At 46.0% G+C, this 23,584-nt stretch overlaps 1 protein-coding gene across 3 annotated transcripts in view; it reads left to right on the top strand.

Moving 5' to 3' along the window:
• TBC1D22B (TBC1 domain family member 22B) overlaps positions 1-23,584 on the top strand; it is an 82,692-nt gene that overhangs the window by 18,775 nt on the left and 40,333 nt on the right. For all 3 annotated transcript variants that reach the window (XM_059701821.1, XM_059701820.1, XM_059701819.1), the window contains exons 2-7: positions 4,456-4,512; positions 13,786-14,090; positions 16,723-16,902; positions 17,419-17,489; positions 18,840-18,968; positions 20,304-20,369. In XM_059701821.1, coding sequence (XP_059557804.1) covers positions 4,456-4,512; positions 13,786-14,090; positions 16,723-16,902; positions 17,419-17,489; positions 18,840-18,968; positions 20,304-20,369 — 808 coding nt within the window. The remainder of the gene's footprint in view (positions 1-4,455; positions 4,513-13,785; positions 14,091-16,722; positions 16,903-17,418; positions 17,490-18,839; positions 18,969-20,303; positions 20,370-23,584) is intronic.

Raw genomic sequence — 23,584 nt, 5'->3', positions numbered from 1 at the left:
TGCCCATTTTTTTGTTGTTAAAATATTTTTATTGATTTCAGAGAAGAAGGGAGAGGGAGAGAGAGATAGAAACATCAATGATGAGAATCATTAATTAGCTGCCTCCTGCATGCCCCCCACTGAGAATTGAGCCCACAACCCATGCATGTGCCCTGACTGGCAGTCGAAACGTGACCTCCTGGTTCACAGGTCGACATTCAACCACTGACCCATACCGGCTGGAACTCTGCCCATTTTTTAAAAATATATGTTTTATTGATTTTAGAGAGGAAGGGAGAGGGAGAGAGCGATAGAAACATCAATGATGAGAGAGAATCATTGATTGGCTGCCTCCTGCATTCCCCCTACTGGGGATCAAGCCCACAACCCAGGCATGTGCCCTTGGCTGGAATCAAACCTGGGACCCTTCAGTGTGCAGGCCGACGCTTTATCCATTGAGCCAAACCAGCTAGGGCTGCCCATTTTTTAATTGGGTTGTTTGGTATTTTTGTTACATTCTCTTCTGCAACCATAAAACCTCAAATTTAAGATTTAGTCTTAAGGTTAAATTAATTAAATGCTTTCCACTAGTCGTTTTGCCATAGTTTCTACATTTATCTCATTAATTGAAGTTTTTCCTCTAATAGTTTCTTCAGTAAGAAGTCAAGGAAACCATATTCCCTGAGTTCTTACATGTGGAAACATGTTTTGTCACCTTTGTGGTTAAACGGCAGTTTGGCTTTGATATAGAATTATTCTTGGGTCGCTTTTTTGTGTGTGAACTATTACAGAAAAGTACGTGAAACAGTGTGTGGTATTATAACTTGATGAAGACCCCAGAAGTGAGCTCCACAAGCCCTCTTGTGTCTGTTCTCTATCACACCTCCCTACTTCCCCCAAGACAACCACATTCTTTTATGTTAGCCACTCTTTGTTTTCTTTATGGTGTTACCACCATTGATGCACCCCTAAACAAGTGAAATCATTTTTGCCAATTTTTGAACTGTTTATAAACAGAATCATACACTGTTTACTCTTTTATCTTTTGCTTCTTTTTTGCTCAACATGTCATTTGTAAGATCATTCATATTGTTACTTTGCAGCCCTATTTATATTTATGTTGCTGTATAGTATTTTATTATCCTATCTAATAAAAGAGAAACATGGTAATTAGCGTACGACCGCTACCCTTCCCATTGGCTAATCAGGGAGATATGCAAATTAACTGTCAGCCAAGATGGTGGCCGGCAGCCAGGCAGCTTGAAACTAACATGAGGCTTGCTTGCTTCAGTGACGGAGGACTCCAATGTTCCCCACCTGCCTTGCCAGCCTCTGAGCTTGCAGTTTAAGAAACATTGTAACGAATATAGAAGATAAACAAAACCCCAGAAACTTGCTTTCAGCGAGCCGGGATCTCAGAGCTGGAGTTGATACAGTGTTTCGATTATAGAACTGAAACAAACCAGATACCTGCTTTCAGCAGCGGAGGCCTCAGAGCTGGAGCCTCAGAACTAAAGCTGACCCAGAATAAAAAAAGAAAAGAAAAAAAGGAGCAGTTGGGAGCTTCCGTCACCCGCCAGCCTGAAAACAGCCCTCAGCCCCTCACCCAGACTGGCCAGGCACCCCATTGGGGACCCCCACCCTGAAGGGTGTGTGACCAGCTGCAAGCAGCCATCATCCCCTCACCCAGGCTGGCCAGGCACCCCAGTGGGGACCCCCACCCTGATCCAGGACACCCTTCAGGGCAAACAGCCGGCCCCCACACGTGCACCAGGCCTGTATCCTATATAGTAAAAGGGTAATATGCCTCCCAGCACTGCGATCAGCGGAGCCGCGAGGCCTCCCGGCACCGGGATCAGCGTGACAGGGGGCAGCGCCCAAACTCCCTGATCACCCTGCGGCTCTGTGTGTGACAGGGGGTGGGGCCACAACCTCCCTATCCGCCCTGCTCTGTTCGTGACAGGGTGCGGCGCCCCAAACCACCACCCCCACGGGCCCTGCTTTGTGTGTGATGGGGTAGAGCCATAACCTCCCCATTGGCCCTGCCCTGAGTGTGAGAGTGGCAGCGCCCCAACCCCCTGATCGGCCCTGCTCTGTGGGTGATAGAGGGCAGCGCCCCAACCGCCCCCCACGGGCCCTGCTCTGTGTGTGACGGGGTAGAGACATAACCTCCCCATCGGCCCTGCCCTGAGTGTGACAGGGTGCGGCACCCCAACTCCCTGATCCGCCCTGCTCTGTGAGTGACAGGGGGCAGCACCCCAACCCCCTGATTGTCCCTGCTCTGTGCGTGACAGGGGGTGGCGCCGCAACCTCCCCATCGACCCTGCCTTGAGTGTGACAGGAGGCGGTGCCCCAACCCCCCAATCGGCCCTACCCTGAGCGTGACTGAGGGTGGCATTGCAACCTCCCGATCCGCCCTGCTCTGTGCATGACAGGGAGCGGCACCCCATCTCCCCAATCAGCCCTGCTCTGAGCCCAACCAGGGGTTGCACCTAGGGATTGGGCCTGCCCTCTGCCACCCGGGAGCAGGCCTAAGCCAGCAGGTCGTTATCTACCAATGGGTCCCAGACTGCGAGAGGGCACAGGCCAGGCTAAGGGGCCCCCCCTCCCCCCCCAAGTGCACAAATTTTTGTGCACTGGGCCTCTAGTCCTATATAATAAAAGGCTAATATGCAAATTGTCCCCTCAACCAGGAGTTCGACCAGGAGTTTGACCAGGGGCTGGGGCCAGCCAGACAACCACCCACGTCCCCTCCCCCTGGCCGGCCCACCCTGATCGGCTGCAATCGGGGTGGGCCAGCCGGACCCCACTTTTGCACAAATTCGTGCACTGGGCCTCTAGTATGAACATACTACAGGTTACTTCTCTGTTGATGGACTCTTGGGTTATTCTAGTTTGGACTAAAAGGAGCCATAATGCTATGAATAGTTTTATATATGTCTCCCGATACACATATGTGTATATTTCTTTTAAGATACAGATTTGGACGTGAAAATATGGTCTTAGGGTATGCACATTACATGCTTCCTAGATATGGCCAAATTGTCTTTTGAAGTGGGTTGTATTACTTTATACCCCCTCCAGCAATGTATGCAAGAGTTCCTTGGGTCATCTTCCCTTGACATCTAGTGTTGCTTCATTGTCTTTGAGCCCAAGTGATCCTTTGGGGTAGGTGATATTTCCATTTTACAGATGAGAAAACATGTTCAAAGTGGTCAAGTAATTGAGTGCAAGTTTATAGAGAGAGTGAATGCTAGAACTGGCACGTGAACGCTGGTCTCTCTAACACCAAAGCCCACTATCTTTCTATGCTGCCTTTTTTACAGATAGGACTTCCTGACATCAGATATGTAAGGCACTGAAACCTCACCAGGGAAGATGAACATTTTCAAAGACTTTTTTAAAAAAATAATTCTTTATTGTTGAAAGTATTATGTGTCCCTTTTTTCCCCACCATTGACCCCCACCAGCCCGCCCCTGCCCCAGGCCTTCACCACCCTTTGCCTGTGCCCATGGATTATGCATATATGTGTACAAGGTCTTTGGATGATTACCTGCCACCCACCTACCCTCCCCTGCCTTCTCTCCGAGATTCCACACTCTGTTCCATGCTTCCATGTCTCTGGATCCACTCTGTTCATCAATTGATTTTGTTACTTTGATTCCACATATGAGTGCGATCATGTGATACTTGTCTTTCTCTGATGACTTATTTCACTTAGCATGATACTCTCCAGGTTCCTCCATGCTGTCACAAAGGGTAAGAGATTCTTCTTTTTTACTGCTGCATAGTCTTCCATGGTATAAATGTACCACAGTTTTTTATCCACTCATCTACTGATGGGCACTTAGGCTGTTTCCAGATCTTAGCTATTGTAAATTGTGCTGCTATGAACATAGGGGTGTATACATTCTTTCTGATTGGTGTTTCAGGTTTCTTAGGATATATTCCTAGAAGTGGGGTCACTGGGTCAAAAGGCAGTTCCATATTTAATTTTTTGAGAAAACTCCATACTGTTTTCCATAACAGCTGCACCAGTCTTCATTCCTGCCAGCAGTATACTAGGGCTCCCTTTTCTCCACATCCTCGCCATCACTTGTCATTTGTTGATTTGTTGATGGTAGCCATTCTGACAGGTGTGAGGTGATACCTCATTATTGTTTTAATTTGCATCTCTCTGATGATCAGCGACTTTGAGCATTTTTTCATGTCTCTTGGTCATCTGTATGTCCTCTTTGGAGAAGTGTTTATTTAGGTCCTTTGCCCATTTTTTAATTGGATTGTTTGTCTTCCTTTTGTTAAGTTGTAAGGACTTTTTTTTTTTTTAAGAGTAGGCTACTATCTTTTGGGACTGGATTGGATATAGTTATTGGAGGTGACCTGTTTCTCAAAGTCCCTTCCAATTTGGTGATGCAGATGACACTCACCCAACATTTTTAGTGTCCTGACAGCCTCTTCCTTTTTCTTGCTTTTAGCATCCAGCCTGTGTATGGAGCACAGCACCCTCCTCTGGACCCTCGACTCACCAAAAAGTAAGTCGAGTTGTTTTTCCTTTCATTTGAGTACTTCTTTCATCACGCCCCAGCACTCCTCTACTTTGTTGAAATGACAGTTTTCACTTTGACCTTTTCTAGCTTCTCTTCTGCTCTCTTTTGGATCAGAAGATGAATAATTTTACCTCTAAACAGTCCATTATTAAATGGGAAATTAACGCACTTAAAAGAAGATTTCTTTTCTACATTGGTAGTAGACATCTAGGATATCCCAAAAAAATGTATATACACACTTTGAATAATGATAAAGGAAGTTTATTAAAATACATTTATGAGCATAACCAATGGACACATATGGGGGGTGGGGTGGGATGAGGGCATATGCTGAGGGTTGGGTGCGGCCGGGGAGAGGTCAATGGGGGAGAAGGAGATTTATGTAATACATTAAACAATAGAGAATTTAAATTAAAAAAATAAATAAAATACATTTCATTTTCAAAATTGAGCTATCAGCTATTGAAGTGTGTATACATTTCTTTGAGACACCCTGTGTAGGATTTGATGTTGGATTCTCTGTTCTGGTGAAAAAGTCTTTATTGATTAAATATTGTCCTGAAATTGAATGATTGAGGACCTCCTTCAAGCAAGAGATCTGGTTTCTGGGGCTCCTGGCTTCTGAACATAGAGAGGTCTACCACCTTTTGTGCACTTGTACCCTGAGAATTAGGGCACAAAGAATATAACTGTAGGGCTGGCTTTCTTCTCATCCTCTTTCTGTTTGACACATTCAATGAAACCCAACCATACAATAGAATTAAAAGCTCCCTAGAGACTATTTCTGTAGTGAAATTCTAATAAATAATATTCAAACACAATAGAGATCCTAGCTAAATCCAAGATGTATGGATGTGTATCCATACCCCTAAATATCACTTTATCACACCTTTCTCTAATGGGCAACTCAGCCACAATGAGGAGATGGGTCATCTTCTCAGATTTTCTAAGAACTTTGGCCTCCATCTTTGAGTATAAATGTGGTACTTTATACTTAAATATGAGTATAAATATTATTTCCATTAAGTATAAATATTAGTTTGTAGTAAAAGCTGAGAGCTGCAGGAGACCTAGGTTCTCATCCTCCAGGGCCTGGGTAATAATATCCACCCTTTTCTTCCTTCACAGTCAATGGGGAAGTAAAGATAATGTACATTAAAGTATTTTGAATACCTAAAAATAGTGCTATATCAACTATACATTACTAATATTTTATTTTTTTATTGATTTTCTAGAGAGAGGAAGGGAGAGTGAGAGAGAGAGAGAGAAACATCAATGTGAGAGAGAAACATCGTAGGTTCCGCAACCTGGCTGTGTGCTCTTATCGGGAATAGAACCCGTCACCTTTTGGTGTACGGGATGATGCGCTAACCAACCAAACCACAGTGTCCAGGGCTACATTACCAATATTTTAATGTTTTAAAAATAACTTAGTGTAATGTATGGTGAACTTTCCATAATTCAACCTAGTTATGTTTTGTCTTTGTTGTTTTGCAATTTGGCCAGTATGTAGAAGTACAGTCTTACTTTGGAAGTATGACTGCTGTTCTTTTCTGTAAGACAAACAGCTTTATATCAGAAGCCACTAGACTGTAAGCTCTTTGAGGGCAGGGGCTTTGTTTTGTTCACCACTTCACTCTTCGGACCAGGAGCAGCATGTGGCTCATAGTAGGCACTGAGTAAACATTTATGGAATGAAAGAATGTAATCCTTCACTTAGACAGCGGACTTTTCTTTCATGTTTCTTAGTGTGTACCTTGTAGTAGCTCTTAAGGAGAGCATGTTTTCTGTGATATTTCCATTAAAGTAGAATGAATTCTATTTCCTGGTTTTACCAACGACAGACTACCTGGTCTTTGGCTAGTAAAGCAGGCCCTGTGGATTACCTACCCAACAGTCTCTCCTGGCCCTGCTTCTTTAAGAACCATACTTTTATTCAGCTATTAATAAGGTGACAGTATACTTAGAGCAGGTATCTGGATTAGTTTAAGTCTTTTACAGTAATTTCTGGTAATCCCAATAACTGGTCTATGGTGACCTCATCTCGTGGACTCTGGCCAATGAGACATAAGAAAGTCTCCTGAGTGAGAGTTCTTGGAAAGATTTCTTTTGATCAGAGAGAGATAATTTTGTGAAGAAAGCCTCTGCTCACATTTCCTGCTTTTGACTGTGGTAGTGTGAAACTAAGATGCAGAAACTATTTGTAACCGGAGGGAAAGAGCAAGAGAATTGTGGAGACACCAACCAGCCCTGACATTGTGGTCTTTATCACTTAAGCATCATAGTTGAGAATTTAGTTCCTTGCAGCCAGTTTTGTTCACAGCCAGGATTTGTTGATTAGTAATAGATCCATTCCAGTATATTTTATTTTATTATTTTATTTTTTAAAATATAATTTTATTGATTTCAGAGAAGAAGGGAGAGGGAGAGAGATAGAAACATCAGTGATGACAGAGAATCATTGATTGGTTGCCTCCTGCGTGCTCCACACTGGGGATCGAGCCCACAGCCCCAGGCATGTGCCCTGGCCGTGAATCGAATTGTAATCTCCTGGTTCGTAGTTCGACACTCAACCACTGAGCCACATTGGCCAGGCCCAGCATATTTTATAATGATAAGCACATGGTCCACATGTGAATCTGTCTGTCTGCCCATACATAAGGCAATGGAGTCTACTATCCCACTTTATGCTTGGATTTAAGTCACCATACCTTGTCTGCACCAGTCATCAACTGTGTTTTCTCTGATTCTGTACTTAAGATAGGTCTTGAGTAATATCACCATATCCCAAACTGCCAAGACCAGCTTTATATACTCTTGTCTCCACCGGTTAGTGATATAAAACCATGAGTGTTTTAACGGATCAGCAGAGTTGCATTCATACTTTCAATAGAGGTAATCACCTAGCTCTGCAATTTGGAAGGAATATAATTGTCACTGAATAAATCATGTCCCCTTTTCATACACGTGGTGGTTTGATATTAATAGTCTACAGCATGGAACAACATCTAGGTTTGGATCATTTTACAATTCCAGATTATTATAAAACATTTATTGCCCTTATTTTAGTATCTTTGTTGGGACATTTTTATTACTTTTCCCACTATATGACTATCGTTCCACTTCAGACTGCCGTTAATTGCTGGGTGGTTAATCGCCATCACAGCAGAAAACCTTTACATTGAGTCTTCAATCATCCAAACTGCATGAGCAAGTAACATTTCCGTCTGTATTGACTTCAGTTTGCCAAATTATTACCATTAGGGATAATATTGCCTGCAATAATTTTCATAGCTCATATAAAACTAGTGTTATTGCAGAGTGGCCCCATTGGCCACTTGATGGCATGACAAGCTTCTAAATTTATTGTTTTCTGACTCGATATCATTGTTCCAAGTATAAGGCTGGTTCACACGGAGCCGCACTAGCTATTGTGATGACTGGATTCATTTGGTTGTTAGTAAATTCCCCACTTGCTTCACATCCCTTACCAATATCAAACATTATTTTTTTGAACAAACTTGTATCATATTTCTCTTGAGTGAACAGCCATATCAGTAGAACAGTGTAGTATTAATCAAATTACAGAATGGTTGAACTTTTGTTTCCTAACCGGTATAACCTATGGCCAGTCCTTTTCAAAATATCTGTAGGTGTTTGTGTTACCATTGAGGAAGTTGTTCTTCACCAGACGACTACATTTCTCTCAGATGTGCCATTTATGATGTTTTTGTGTGTTTTTAGTTTCACCCGCACTACTTGAATTGCTTTTTCTTTACCACTTACTAGCTCCATGATCTGTGGGTCGTGACCCCTTTGGGGGTCGAATGACCCTTTCACAGGGGTCCCCTAAGACCATCGGAAAACACATATATAATTACATATTGTTTTTGTGACTAATCACTATGCTTTAATTATGTTCAATTTGTAACAATGAAATTGGGGGTCACCACAACATGAGGAACTGTATTAAAAGGTCGCGGCATTAGGAAGGTTGAGAACCACTGATCTTGGGCAAATAACTTGGAGACTTAGTTTCCTCATCCATACAACAGAAATAATAAGACTCAGCTCACAGAGTTCTGAGGATTAAATGAGTATCTGTGAAAATGCTTTTTAAACTGTAGTTTGGTACAGTTGTGAGGCAGTATGATGAAGATGTCTACCTGAGGCCAGTTCGGTTGTAACTTTGATGTAGTTCTGTTTAAATAACCTTGGTTAAACTTCAAGACACACTGTGGCATTATTATACCTTGGGCTAGGTATAACTTAGTTGGGAACATGTTAAAATGAGACCTCTAAGCTAGAACTACCTGGATTGATTTCTTACTGGGACTGCTGGAGTTAAAGGGAAGAGAGACATTTCTCCTCTAATGACCACACCCCTAGAAGTGACTTCTATCCATTCTGGCTACCGACATGCACAGTCTGTGTAGTTATTCCTACCAGACGAGAGCTAGGGCTGTCAGCTGTGCACACTCGGAGATATGATAGCTATGCTGTTACGTGCTCAGTTTGCGTGGCAACTCCTCTTCCCAGGCTGCAGATCCCACGAGGCCTCAACTCTCCCCTCCCGTTTTTCTAGGTGGAGTAGTTCAAGAGCATGCAGGCTCTGCAGTGAGGTGGGCCTGGATTTGAGCCCAAACTTTGCTGCCTGCCCAGGACCTCAGTCAGCCTCAGTTCTCAGTTTCCTTATCTGTAACCTAGAGGCCCGGTGCATGACAGTCGTGCACTTGATGGTGGTGGGGGGCGTCCCTTAGCTTGGCCTGCAGCCTGCTCCCTCTAAGCCAGCAGGCAGACATCCCCCGAGGGGTCCTTAGTGCTGCCACAGAGGCAGGAGAGGCTCCTGCCACTGCCGCTGCACTCACCAGCCATGAGCCCGGCTTCTGGCTGAGTGACGCTCCCACTGTGGGAGCGCACTGACTACCAGAGGGCAGCTTCTGCATTGAGCATTTGCCCCCTGGTGGTCAGTGCGCATCATAGCAACCAATCGGTCCACCTTTTGGCCGATTTGCATATTATCTTTTTATTATATAGGAGGATGGGAATAATAATACTTATAGGCTGATGGATGAGACTTAATAAGAAAATGAGTATATGTAAATATTAGCCCAGAACCTAGCACCTAGTAAATAGCCCATAAATGTTAACCATTATGTATGCATGAATTTATCCCCTCCGGAGAGAACAAAATTAATAAATATGGGAAATCTTCAAAACCTTAAATGTTCCCATCATTATTCCTGGTCTGCAGAGTTTTCTGCTTCTCTCAGTGGTACACCTGGCACCTTCACTCTCGCTCTCCTCTTTCGTTCTGTCCTCAGACTCCCACCGCTCTAGCTGATACCAACCCCTTCCTCCACAAAGGCTGCTGTTCTCAGGACAGAGCTGAGTGTTTTAACTGGTTAGTTGAGTTTTGGGTTTTGTGGGGTAGGTATACCTAAAATAATTTCTAGCAGCCTCAAATGGTCTGCATTGACTCTCTCATGTCTTTCTCACAGGGAATGACAGCCTTTCCTCTTTGTTGTGTGTGAATAGGTCCTTCCTGTTTCGATTTGCAAAGCCTTTATTTCCATAAATTCCAATTTTTAATCTAGTTCACTTGTATTGAATCTTCACCTGCTTCAAAAAATATAATGAAATACTTTCAATGTATAAAAAGGTATAAAGGAAAATATAGGAAACATGCATGTTCCCAGCACTCAGCTAATTGACCTCCTTGGTTTGTAGAGGAAGCTCAGTGTCTGTGAGAGCCTGACCCTCAGCACGGCCCATCTCTGGGTGCAGATGGTAATCTAGTCCAAGTGTGCATCTGCTTCACCCAAGGTTAGACTATTAGCATCCAGACAATTGTTTGACCTGAGTTAAAATTCAGCTTCTTAAATCAATGATTTATTTAAAGAATTCTCAAAATATCAAGAGGTATTTCAGAAATATCAAACAGAAAGAAAAGCAGTAGTTAGTTAACTTTCGATCCAGAGTGCTCCATATCACGCTGTTGGATTTGTTATGTGCAATCCTGAGGTACACTTAGCCTCCAAGGAGGAAAGCAGCAATAATAGCCACGTACTCCTATACAGTACTTTATTGATGACAGAACTTTCTTACACATCTGCCCATCTGTTCCTGACAGTGGAGCCTCTGCGGTGTGTACTGCACGTGGCTCTTGGATCCTTGCACAGAGGAGAAGCAGCCATAATGATGAGGCTGGAGTAGGCAGCCTCAGAAGGTCTGCAGAGGAGTCATTTGCCTTCTGGCTCAGGTAGATTTTTTTTTTTTAATTTGTTTTTTGTAGTCCTCCCTCGAGGATATGTTTTCATTGATTTGAGAGAGACACATCAATGTGAGAGGAAAACATGGATATGAGAGAGAAACATCAATCGGTTGCCTCCCAAACCAGAAATCGAACCCGAAACCTAGGTACGTGCACTGACTGGGAATAGAACCTGCAACCTTTTGGTGTATGGGACAACACTCCAAACAACTGAGCCACCCGGCCAGGGCTCCTATGGATTGTTGATATGCAGATATTTGCGCTGCATTGCCTCAGTTTCTTTGATTTGGACTCTCATTCATTTCCACTTATTTATTTAGTAGGTTTATAAGTATTATTACTTTGGGGATTGACGAAAGCCAACAAAACATTTATTTCCCACTGAATAATAAAAATTATATGCTCAGTTTAGAAAACATGAATAATTCAGAGGAGTATAAAAATAAAATTAAATATCACCTATAATTCCATAACCCAAGAGATAAGCACTCACTGTTAGCATTTTGATGTTTTCTTCCTGGTTTTTTCTATGCATATACTTTTTTTTTTTAATAAAGAGACCATTAAAAATATATAATTTTGGTTCCAATTTTTACTTTCTTTAGATTGTTTTCAAGATATGATTTTCACTGGCAGTATACATTCCATCTGGTAGCTGAATCATAATTTATTTCATCATTTCCAATTTCTAGACATTTATCTTACTTGCAGTTTTTAACCAAAATAAATAATACCACCCTGGCCAGGTGGCTCAGTTGGTTGGATAGTAGTCCCATACACCAAAAAGGTTGTGGGTTCGATCCCTCATTGGAAGCAACCTATCGATGTTACTCTATCACATCAATGTTTCTCTCTCTCTCCCTCTCCCCCCTTCCTCTCTCTCTAAAATCAATAAACATTTCCTTAGGTAAGGATTAAATAAATAACACCATTATAAGCTGTTTTAGGTCACTTTTGTTTGACTTTCTGATTATATTCTTATTGTTAGAGATGAACCATTTTAAGGCTCATGATGTATATGTTCCCAGATTGTTTTCCAAAAGGTTGTACAACATATACCTCCACCTGCAGTGTTAGAGAGCTGGCCTCACTGCACTCTCGTCAGCTGAAGAGAACACATTTTTAAATATTTGCTAAGTTAGTGGGTGGAACATGGTATCTTGTTTTTATCACATTTGAGCTGTTACCGCTTGTAATGTGTTCTCTCTTGTATTCGTGTGATGTATTTTCCTTTACTCCGTGTGAGACTAATATTTGCAGATAATGCCTCAGTGATATCTTACTCCTTCCTTGGTGTTAGTAATAGGGACATTCCTATGGACTGTCTGTGTTACCCGTCTTATTTATCAATGTTAATAGCAGTTATCTTTCAGAATAAATATTGGACTCATCTAGGGAGATGGGGTGGGTTATGAGACCACCCACCTCTACCCAAAGGAAGAAACACCTCCTGGAAGTGGGGGACGTCTGCTCCTCTGGCACAGAGTTTCACTCTAGTTTCCCTGCCTGCCTGGGGGAAGCAGGGAGACTTTTTAATGTTTCTACCCATTGCATTCCAGTCCCCCAGTGTAAACGCACAGAAGACCTACTCTGCTTCCCTGTTTGGGGTATGAGGGATGCTAGGTAAGACAGAGTTAGAAATGTCCCAACCACAGTCCCCTGGATCTGGAATAAGGGCACCCAGACCTTAAGCAGGAGACAGACAGAGGAAAAGTCCAGGGAAGTAGGGATGTCCCACATGACTCTTAGGGCTAGGCTCTCCTTTCTCAGTGAGGTAATCTAGTGTTCCCCAAATCACGATTTCTTTTTACCATTTTCTATATTACTATTTACATTAAAAAACTCATTTTATTTACATGATTAGATTTTTTAAAAAATCTTATCATTTCTATAAATGGAAAACCAATACCGTTTTCCAAAAAAAAGAAAGTAACCTTAAAAATAAACAGTGAAAAACTAGCCCAGCCAGGTGTGACTTAGTGGTTGAGTGTCAACCTATGAACCAGGAGGTCACGGCTCGATTCCTGTCAGGGAACATGCCTGGGTTGCAGGCTCGATCCCCCGTGGGGGTGTGTGTGCAGGAGGCAGACAATCAATGATTCTCTCTCATCATTGATGTTTCTGTCTCTTTCTCCCTCTCCCTTCCTTTCTGAAATCAATAAAAATATATTTGTTAAAAAAAACTAAAACAATCTTATTAATTAAATTCTACACTAGGTCCTATTGCTTACAAATATGTCAGTTCTGAAACTGCCCTCACTTTGTTAAAAAAGAAAAAGTCTTATAGACAGACTAGCACCAAACTGAGACCATCTTCTCACGGCCAGCAGATGGACTTTAACAGAATAAAAAAGGACCACATGTTCATTTTGGAACTCAGTGTTTACTGCTAGTTATGGTCTACCTAAAGTTGTCTCACTTATTCTACCAGTAGTTTATGTCCTACTCTAAGGAGTAGTTTAGGTTATGTTGCCATAACAGGTTAAGTCTAATATTTCGGTGGATTGACACACAAAGTTTAGTGGATTAGGGTGGGAGTGGAGGGCAGGCTGTGCTGCAGTACTCACGCTGCTGTCTAGGCTGAGGGAGGCGCCACCATCTGGAGTCTCCTCAGTTACTGTGGTAGAAGAAAGTTTATGGAGAACTCACACCTGTTTTTTTATGCTTGGGCTTAGAAATGATCTGCTCACTTCTCTCCTGAGCCCATTGGCCAGAGCTAGTCATGTGGCCTCACCTAAGTGGCAAGGGACTGGAGAGTATAGAGGAGCACATGGAATAGCTGGTGAGCGTTGCTGTCTTGCTACATCTGCTGCAACACTGGACTCGTCTAGATGCATCTAGATGAGGAATGGATTTGGGTGTTTTTTTGTTTGAAGAAGGTAATGATTGTATATGAGATCGCTTGTAAAACAATTAATAGTACCTTAAGCAAGTGGTGAGATGTGCCAGACCTTTCCTTGGTAATAGTGTCTCCTTTCTTAAAGCTTCATTAAAGAACGGTCAAAAGTCAATGCAGTTCCCCTGAAGAATAAGAAGGCCTCCAGTTTCCATGAGTTTGCCCGGAACACCAGTGATGCTTGGGACATTGGCGATGATGAGGAAGAGGACGTTTCCCCCCCTTCTTTCCAAACTCTGAACTCAAAGGTTGCTTTGGCAACTGCAGCTCAAGTCCTAGAAAACCACAGCAAGCTGAGGGTGAAACCAGAACGGTCCCAGTCAACAACATCCGACATTCCTGCCAACTACGTCATAAAGTCCAGCAGTGATGCCCAGCTGTCCAGAAATTCCAGTAAGTCCATCCTGCTCACCTCCATAGCCTCGACTTTTTTAGCAGAGTGCATTTTAAATAAAAACATTTTTTCTTTAGGAAATCATTCAGATTTTCCATTGGATGGTAAATAAGCAAGCTCAAGCCTAAGGTATGACATCAGTGAGCCTGGTCCTCCCACCTGGGTGGCTGCCTGGCCCTGTGACCTGGGCTTCACTTCCTGACACCCAGGTGTTGCCTGCCAGTCTCTTCTTTCTTTCCTGTGCTGGGGTCCGAAACTTTGATTGCTTCGCATTGCTTTAGGCCTGGTTAGGTTGAAGAATATTGACTAATGTATTTAAGGCTGTTCACTGAATTCCACAAAGGTTTGTTGCTATTGGTTGGCCTCCTCAGCGGTGGGGAGCAGCTACTAGCATAGGTTGTCTCTCCTGTTCCTGAAGGCCCTGTGCCCCAGCTCCCTGCCCATCAGTTTGGGGAGCAGGAGGAGATGCCCCTCTGTGTCTCTTCAGGAGGCTTCAGTAGCTGGTTGAGATGATGTGGCTTTATCAGATATTGGGAGACTCTCAGTGTGCACTTTTTTTGTTAATCGTCACCCTAGGATATTTTCCCATTGATTTTTAGAGAATGGAAGGGAGGGGAAAGACAGAGAGAGAGAAACATTGATGTGAGAGAGACACATCAATTGGTTGCCTCCCACACTCCCCCCAACCAGGGATCGAGCCTGCAACCGAGGTTCATGCCCTTGACTGGAATCGAACCCGAGACCCTTCAATCCTCTGGGCGACACTCTATCCACTGAGCCAAACTGGATATACAGCAATGTGCATTGCTGTATTTAATGTATCCCTAATGGGTTTTATGGGCACCAGTTATTCTGAGCTGGAGAGGGAAGTGCTGTCATTTTAGTGAAAGTTAAAACAGCTGACTGGTAAAGGGTGGAAAGGAAGTAGAAGAATGCAGAGCCCTGGAGCATGTCCTGGCTCAGGTCCTAAGAGAACTTCTTTCACAGTTTCTGATTAAGCATGTGTTCATGAAATTAGGGTGGAAGGCCTTTAAAATCATTCCCCAAACACTTTCCGTAGCTGATCCGGGCCCCAGCTTGAACCTTCGGTGCCAGGTGCAGGCGGGCATTTAGTGTTGGTTGACCAGGGGCCACAGCTACAGACAGTATCTGTGCACCGTGATTGAAGGTCTCCAGTGTGAGGAAGAGCCCTCCAGGATCCCTAATGAGCTACCTTTGTGCAGCCAGGACCACCTAGAGCAGTGGTTCTCAACCTGTGGGTCGCGACCCCTTTGGCGGTCGAACGACCCTTTCACAGGGGTCACCTAAGGCCATCCTGCATATCAGATATTTACATTACGATTCATAACAGTAGCAACATGACAATTATGAAGTAGCAACAAAAATAATTTTATGGTTGGGTCACAACAGAAGGTTGAAAACCACTGACCTAGAGCCTTCCCTTTATGAGGTTCCTTCCTACTGTCATCTGTCAGTCACTGCTGCCAGACGTGCACATGGCCTCAGTGCTGCGCTGTGAGCCAAGTACCCTGCAGCACTTGTTTCTGTAAACCTGATAGTTGTGCTGGTTGTCACTCTTTACTAGTAATTCTTATTGTGACTTATGCTTATAAGGCCCTGATGTAGAAAGAATGTGAACCAGTCATGAAAGCTCAGTCAGAGTTTAAAACGAAGTTTTGTTTGGGGCAGTAAAATAAATAACGGTTTTGGAGTCAGAAAAATCGAGGCGGCCTTTCAGCTCTCCCTTGTAAGTTACTTAACCTCTCTGAGCTGCAGTTTCTTCATATGTAGATTAGTAATAAATGAGTAAGTTCCCGCTGTATGCTGTAAGGGTCAAAGGAGAGAGATGTAAATGTGACCAGCATGAAGCCTTATGCATAGTAAGCACTCAGTAATGTTATTCCTATACTGCTTGTTTCTCCCACTTACCATCTGGTGTAGAAATGTCTAGAACCAGACAAAGAGTTCAGCTAGAGCTGTGCTCTTGCCACTTTAGTCATATCACAGCAGAATTAAATGCTGGTTCATTTGGGGAGACGTGGAGCACAGAGGAACTGCAGCCGCCGGAAGTGGGGTTGCTTCAGGCCAGAGCATCTCACCCATGCAGGGCACATGGTGCGCCAAGAAAGGTTAGAGTTGGGCCAGGGACACCGACCCTCCCAGCCCTTGGGGCAGCGGCATGGGGCTGGGCTTCAGGAGAGCCACCTCCTTGCATTGCAGTGTGCTTTATAGTGTGGTCGTTTCTTGTGTGCTCTGTGCTGTGGAAACAGAAGGTGAACACGTGTTGCCCCCAAACTCATCATTAGGCACCAAGAAGAGTTCCAGGTTGGGGAAGAAAGAAAACATTAGTTTGCCGTCAGGGGTTGCCAAAAAAGTTCTTGAAGTTGCTGCAGCATCCGCGTCTCCATTAGCATATAAGATGCCTTGTACACATGATAAAAAACACAGCCATCCTCTGGGCGGAAGAGTTGAGCACAGCTGGGTTTCCATCCCGGCTGCCCCTCAGCTGGGCACCCCGCACGCACAAACTGTGCTGCTGAGGCTCGTGGAGGAGACCATACTGAGCAGCTAGGTTCCTCAGAGTCCATGCTCTTCACACAGCTCGTCTCTTTCTCTTTCGAATTATCTCAGGTGATTCATGCCTGAGGAATGCACTCCACAAACAGCAGTCACTCCCTCTCCGACCCATCATCCCCCTTGTTGCCCGGATCTCAGACCAGAACGCATCTGGGGCACCCCCGATGACTGTCCGGGAGAAAACCCGCCTAGAAAAGTTCCGTCAGCTTCTCTCCAGCCACAACACTGACTTAGGTGAGTCCTCGTGAGCCCTGGGCAAGATAGGGCCTCTTGGTGACTGGGATTCTCAGAGCCCTGGAAGCTATTGCTCTTTATTCTTCCTTCTTTTACTTTTCCAGCATCTCCTGATCTGGTGCCCATTGCAGTGACATGCAGGTATTAAGTCAGAAGTATGTTACTAGAAATTAGGGACCAAATGAGGTGGGACTGGATTCTGTGGCCTGTAGACCATAGTGCAATTATTCTGGCTTCGGTCTCTCCCACCTCAAGGCAATTCTATGGAAATCCACACTGGTCTTTCTCTTCCCCTCTAACCTCTGAGCCTGGACTGGATCCCTGCCATAGAGCGTGTCCTTGGCACTTTGCTGCTCAGGGCTGTTGTTTTGGGCTTCCCCCTGGTGCTTGTCAGTAGCTGGTGGTGGTGGTGATCATCTTACCTGAATGGTGGGAGGCATCAGGCCGTACTGGCTGAGGTTTGTTTTAGAGCATTTGTGGGAAGAGCTCAATCTAGGAGCTGTTATCTGTTTGCAGATGAACTGAGGAAGTGTAGCTGGCCAGGTGTTCCCAGGGAGGTTCGGCCTGTAACCTGGAGACTCCTGTCGGTGAGTTCTACCCACTGTGTAGAGAAGTGTGAGCCTCACACGGCCCTTCTTACCTGATGAGGTTAGTGTGGGCACATCCGTCTTACTCCCTAGACTTCTCTGGTCCTGCTGGAGATGACAGAACGTGGGCTGCAGTCCTGCGTCTGTGCACGCAGACACACATTCTGGAGAGTTCATTTTAACACACAGAGAAGACCACACATTGGTTACCACAGTCGCAGTCTCATGTTCTCAGCGTGAGGGAGGAAGAAGAGAGTGAGGCATGGTCGTCCCAGCACTGGTCCCTGTGCTTCACCCCTCCGGAGGAATAGCCGCAGTGGTTGACACCCACTGTGCGATGAGAAGAGCTGGTGAAAGGGCCTCCCTGCCAAGCCTGCGTCGTCCCACTTTCTCTGAGGGCAGAACACTGGCCAGCACTGTTGCAGAAGCACTTGGATTTCCTGAGCCCGTAAAATTCACTCATTCTTCTAGCAAGGATTTATTGAGGGCCTGCTGTTCACCAGGCACGGTGCCAGATGCCGGGAGGGTATACATAAATGAGTCGGCCACAGTCCCTGCCTGCCAGGCATTCACCGTGGAATGTATTGCATGAGTGTCTGGGATAGGAAGGGTCTCCCTCCTGGCTGCTCCCCACCCCTTGCAACCATGAATCATTGAATCATTGCCTCTGCCATTTCTAATTAAGTTCAAGAGTTGTGAAGAATAGATTGGTGAGAACGGAAGGAGAGCAGGAGGTGTAAGAATTGGGAGTGGGATCTAGACCAGAGACAAGAATGGAAGCTGGCCTGGAGCTTGGGCTAGGAGGGGGCTGCTGCCACCATAAGTCCTGTGTCTGGACATTGCAGCTGCTATGTCACAGATTCCATTCAGCTTCCCAAGCTGGTAATTCCGAATGTTACATGGAAAAGAATGGGTAACGGGCACATACTTACATGGCACGTCGCTGAGATTTGCTGTAGACACGACCGTCTCCATGTGATCCTCAGAGGTGTTGCCTTGTACACACACAGCCCTCGAGGTCCTGGTTTGGGTCCAGTTCCCCCCCCTGACCTACATGCACTGTCTCTGTGCTGGCTCTGGGAGTCCTGGGTGCTCACCAGCAGAGCACAGGCTACAAGAGTAAATAGTCCTGGGAGCGTTGGCCGTGGCTCATCTGCCCACATGTGGGTCTCACTGGATGAGGGAAGGCGGACACGTTGGCCGAAACAAAAAAGGGATCCACCCTTGTTCTCGTGCCAGTTTTTCTTCCATTTCTCTGATAGTTTCCAAGTCACTGCTCAGACTAAAATAAAAATTAAGGATTCATCCAACCAGCATCTGTCCCCATCTGACTAGCCGTCCTGTCTGCAGGGCTATCTCCCAGCCAACACCGAGAGGAGGAAGCCAACGCTGCAGAGGAAGCGGGAGGAATATTTTGGCTTCATTGAGCAGTATTATGACTCTCGAAATGAGGAACATCACCAGGATACCTACAGACAGGTACAGTTATCACCGGCTGTCTTTGCTAACTAGTCATAATCTTAAGGTGTGTCTTCTGGGAGTGCTATCAGGGTACAGATTTTCCAAGTCTTCAGGCTATGGTGTGCTGCTTAGGAATGACATTTATTCCTGGTATGCAGAGTAGGTATGGGGGGTGGGGGGGGTCTGGGAAAAATTATTCCCAGAGCTGCTTTCCCTTTTTCTAATTCAGTAGCTCTGGTTTTAATCATTTTAAATAGGTCTCCCCCCGCCACCACTACTCCCTCACCCCACCCCAGGCTAATGGCAGTGCTTCTCAAACTTTAATGTGCATACAAATAACCTAGGATTTTGGTGAAATCCTACTTAGGGATTATGATAAAATGCAGATTCTAATTCAGTAGGTCTGGGGTGAGACCTTCACTTCTAATGAGCTCCCAGGTGAGGCCAGCACTGCTGTTCCACAGACCTCACGCCAGTAGTAAGGATTATGGGGCAAAGATGAAAGATGGGTTCACTCAGGAGTGGTCCAGTGCCCCTGGACAGTGATATCAGTGCCTGTTTAGCACCCATGTCTCTCTGTTTGTCTGTAGGAGTTGTTGCCATCAGCAGCCTTGGCAGGGAGCGTTCCATCATTGCTCACAGTGGTCCTCATGCTTATGGGAAGGTGGAGGGGGAGAAGAGCAGTCTGGTGGTTGCAGAAGAGGGAAAAGACGGGGGAGGCAGCTGTCTACAGCAAGTCCTAAGAGCTGAAGTACCTTCTGCCGCTGCCAACACAGTCCTTACAGTTGTTAGACTGGGCACTGGGAAACTGAGGCCAAAACCCACTGTAGTGCCCTCTTTGGAAACAGAAGTCAGAACTTGTAGTGCCAGTTACTGAAGGGCAGCTCCCCCACTTCCCCCTCTTCTGCATTGTAACTTCAGGAGCAGGTCCTTCTTGGTCCCCTATCCTGGCACATTTTTGCAGCTGTCAGAGCTCTTACTTAGTTCCTGGAAACTGTTGATGACTAAGATTTGGAAAGAAGGGTCCACATTTTGATCATAACTACTAAAGAAGTGAAACAGACTTCAGAGCAATAGGAAAAAGCAGGGGGTTCTCTCAGGTGTGAAGCCTATTGCTATTTGTGGTAAGTGGTGTTGGGGGGAGTTTTCCTCACTGTTCAGTAAGCTATTGCTATCATGGAAACGTATTTGAGATGGACAGGTTGGTTTAAGTAGACTTTTTTTGTATGTCAATTCTTTCTAAAGATAAATTGTGCTCTCACTCATACTCCCTTGATACTAGTTCTTATAAGAAAATAGCATCTCAGAAGAATAAGGTAGCATTTGTGTTTGGCCATGGCTTCTCTTTTTCAGATCCACATTGACATTCCAAGGACGAATCCTCTCATTCCATTGTTCCAGCAACCACTTGTACAGGAGGTGAGGGAAGCACTTAACGTTCTCAACCCTTCTCCCCTCATATCTCTGCGGCCCCAGTTCTGTGTGGATGGGTGCTGGAGCCTTCTCCTAACCGTGGCAGGTGTACAGCTAACGTGGTGTACCTGTGTGCAGATGTGGAGCGCTTCAGAGCACTTTCTTGTGCATTCTCATGTTCTCTTCCTAACACACTTGTGGGCTGAGTAGTGCTGAGAGTTTAAGGGGCTTGCCTCCAGTCTTGAAGCTACCTGGTGACAGAATGAAAAAGCAGGGGGTTCTCTCAGGTGTGAAGCCTGAGAGAGTTCCTAGTCTGGTGTTTGTTCTGCTTTATCAAGCTGAGATAATGATTTTAATTTTTCTTATTATTGTAAATATACGTAACAAAACAACCACTACCACCATCCATCTCTAGAACTTTTTATTTTCCCAAACTGAAACTGTCCCCATCTATCCTATAAAATGAAGAGGTAATATGCAAATTGACCATCATGCCCTCGCACAAGATGGCTGCGCCCATGTGGTCAAAGATGGCTACCACAAGATGGCCGGCAGGGGAGGGCAGTGGTGGGCGATCAGGCCAGCAGGAGAGGGCAGTTGTGGGCGATCAGGCCAGCAGGGGAGGGTAGTTGGCAGGGACCAGGCCTGAAGGGGAGGGCAGTTGTGGGCGACCAGGCCTGCAGGGGAGGGCAGTTGGGGGCGATCAAGCCTGCAGGGGAGGGCAGTTGGGGGTGACCAGGCCGGCAGGGGAGGGCAATTGGGGGCAATCAGGCTGGCAGGGGAACAGTTAGGCATCGATCAGGCTGGCAGGGGAGTTGTTAGGGGGCAATCAGGCAGGCAGGCAGGTGAGCAGTTGGGGAGCCAGCAGTCCCGGATTGTGAGAGGGATGTCTGACTGCCAGTTTTTATTTTCCCAAACCGGCAGTCGGACATCCCCCAAGGGGTCCCAGATTGGAGAGGGTGCAGGCTGGGCTAAGGGATACTCCCCCTACCCCCAGTGCACGAATTTCATGCACCAGGCCTCTAGTCCTATATAATAAAAGGCTAATATGCAAATCGACTGAAAGGTGTAAGGACCGGTCACTATGATGCGCACTGACCACCAGGGGGCAGACACTCAACGCAGAAGCTGCCCCCTGGTGGTCAGTGTGCTCCCACAGGGGGAGCGCTGCTCAGCCAGAAGCCCTGAGCTGAGCTCACGGCTGGAGAGCACAGCGTGGTGGGAGCCTCTCCCGCCTCCATGGCAGCGCTAAGGGTGTCCGACTGCCCGCTTAGGCCCACTCCCCATGGGCCTAGCTTACAGGTATTGGGCCGAAAGTGGCAGTCTGACATCCCCCAAGGGGTCCCAGATTGCGAGAGGATGCAGGCCAGGCTGAGGGACCCCACTGGTGCCTGAATCCATGCACCGGGCCTCTAGTTAAACAATAACTAACTCTCTATTCCCCAGCAGCCACCATTCTACTTTCTTTCTTCATGAATTTGACTATTCTCAGTACATGTAATAAGTGAGATCATGCAATATTTGTTCTTTGGTGTCTAGCTTACTTCACTTTGTATGATATCTTCAAGGTTCATCCATATTATAGCATGTGCCAGAACTTCCTTCCTTTTTAAGGATGAATATTTCATTATACTAGTACTAGGGGCCCGGTGCACGAAATTCGTGCACTGGGTGTGTGTGGGGGGGAGTGTCCCTCAGCCCAGCCTGCCCCCTCTCACATACTGGGAGCCCTCAGGCGTTGACCCCCATCACCCTCCAATCGCAGGACCGGCCCCTTGCCCAGGCCTGACGCCTCTGACAGAGGTGTCAGGCTTGGACAGGGGACCCCCATCTCCCCCTGATCACTGGCTCTGGCCCCCGCCCAGGCCTGAGGCCTCTGGCCCAGGAATCATGCCTGGGCAGGGGACCCCCATCTCCCTCTGATCGATTGCTCCACCCCCCGCCCAAGCCTGACGCTTCTGACCCAGGCTTCAGGCCTGGGCAAGGGGACCATCATATCCCCCCAATCCCTGGCTCCGCCCCCCACCCAGGCCTGATGCCTCGGCCAGAGGAGTTGACCCTCATCACCCTCCGATCACCAATCACCGGATCGGCCCCTTGACCAGGCCTGAGGCCTCTGGCCTAGGTGTCTGGCCCGGGCAGCGGGGACCCGCAGCTGCAGCGGCCCCGCGATCGTGGGCTCCACTTTAGGCCCAGGCAAGGGACCCCTACCTCCCGGGACTGCCAGCTTTGACCGTGTCCAGCTCCCATTGCTGGCTCCACCCCTACTTCCTGCTATCACTGGCCAGGGCGGCAAAGGCGCCTGATTCTCCGATCGTGACTGGGGGGCAGGGCAAAGGCGGCCCCAGGGCCGCCTTTGCCCTGCCCCCCAGCTCTTAGCTCCCCCCTGGGTTTCCGATCACTGTCAGTGGCAGGGGGCTTCTTCCTGCTTTCCCTTTCGCCTCCCTGCATTGTGCCTACATATGCAAATTAACCGCCATCTTGTTGGCAGTTAACTGCCAATCTTAGTTGGCAGTTAATTTGCATATAGCCCTGATTAGCCAATGAAAAGGGTATCGTCGTACGCCAATTACCATTTTTCTCTTTTATTAGATAGGATTTATATAACATATATTATTGATCCATTCATCTACAGTGGACAGTTCATAATGCTGCTATGAACATGGGCAGGCAAATATCTGGCTGAGTCCCTGTTTTAAATATATTTTTTTAATCCTCACCCCAGGATATTTTTCCCATTAGTTTTTTTTAGAGAGTGGAGGAAAGGGGGAAAGAGACAGAGAAACATTGATGTGAGAGAGACACATCAATTGGTTTCCTCCCACACGCGCCCCAACCAGGGCCAAGGATTGAATCTGCAACTGAGGTACGTGCCCTTGACCAGGAATCGAACCCACAACCTTTTTGGTCTGTGGGTCAACACTCTAACCACTGAGCTAAATCAGCCAGGACCTGTTTTATACTCTTTTGGGTATGTACTGGGGGAACCCTCATGACTTACCAATAGCATCAAGAAGATTTTGAGGTTGATACCATTATTTTACCCGTAAGAGCTAAGAGGAAGCTAAAAACCCATTCAGGATCCCTCTGTGTCTCCCGTACAGTTTCCTACAAATCAGCTCTGCTTATTCCCCGTTTTGACTTGGGGACGTTCAGATACTTCTACCTGTGCATGTTTACTCTAAACTTGGAGACAGGGAAAGTAGCTTGTATAAAAGGCT

Source organism: Myotis daubentonii, chromosome 6, assembly GCF_963259705.1.
Source record: "Myotis daubentonii chromosome 6, mMyoDau2.1, whole genome shotgun sequence".
Classification (NCBI taxonomy): Eukaryota; Metazoa; Chordata; class Mammalia; order Chiroptera; family Vespertilionidae; genus Myotis; species Myotis daubentonii.
This window is presented reverse-complemented; position numbering and strand designations above follow the sequence as displayed.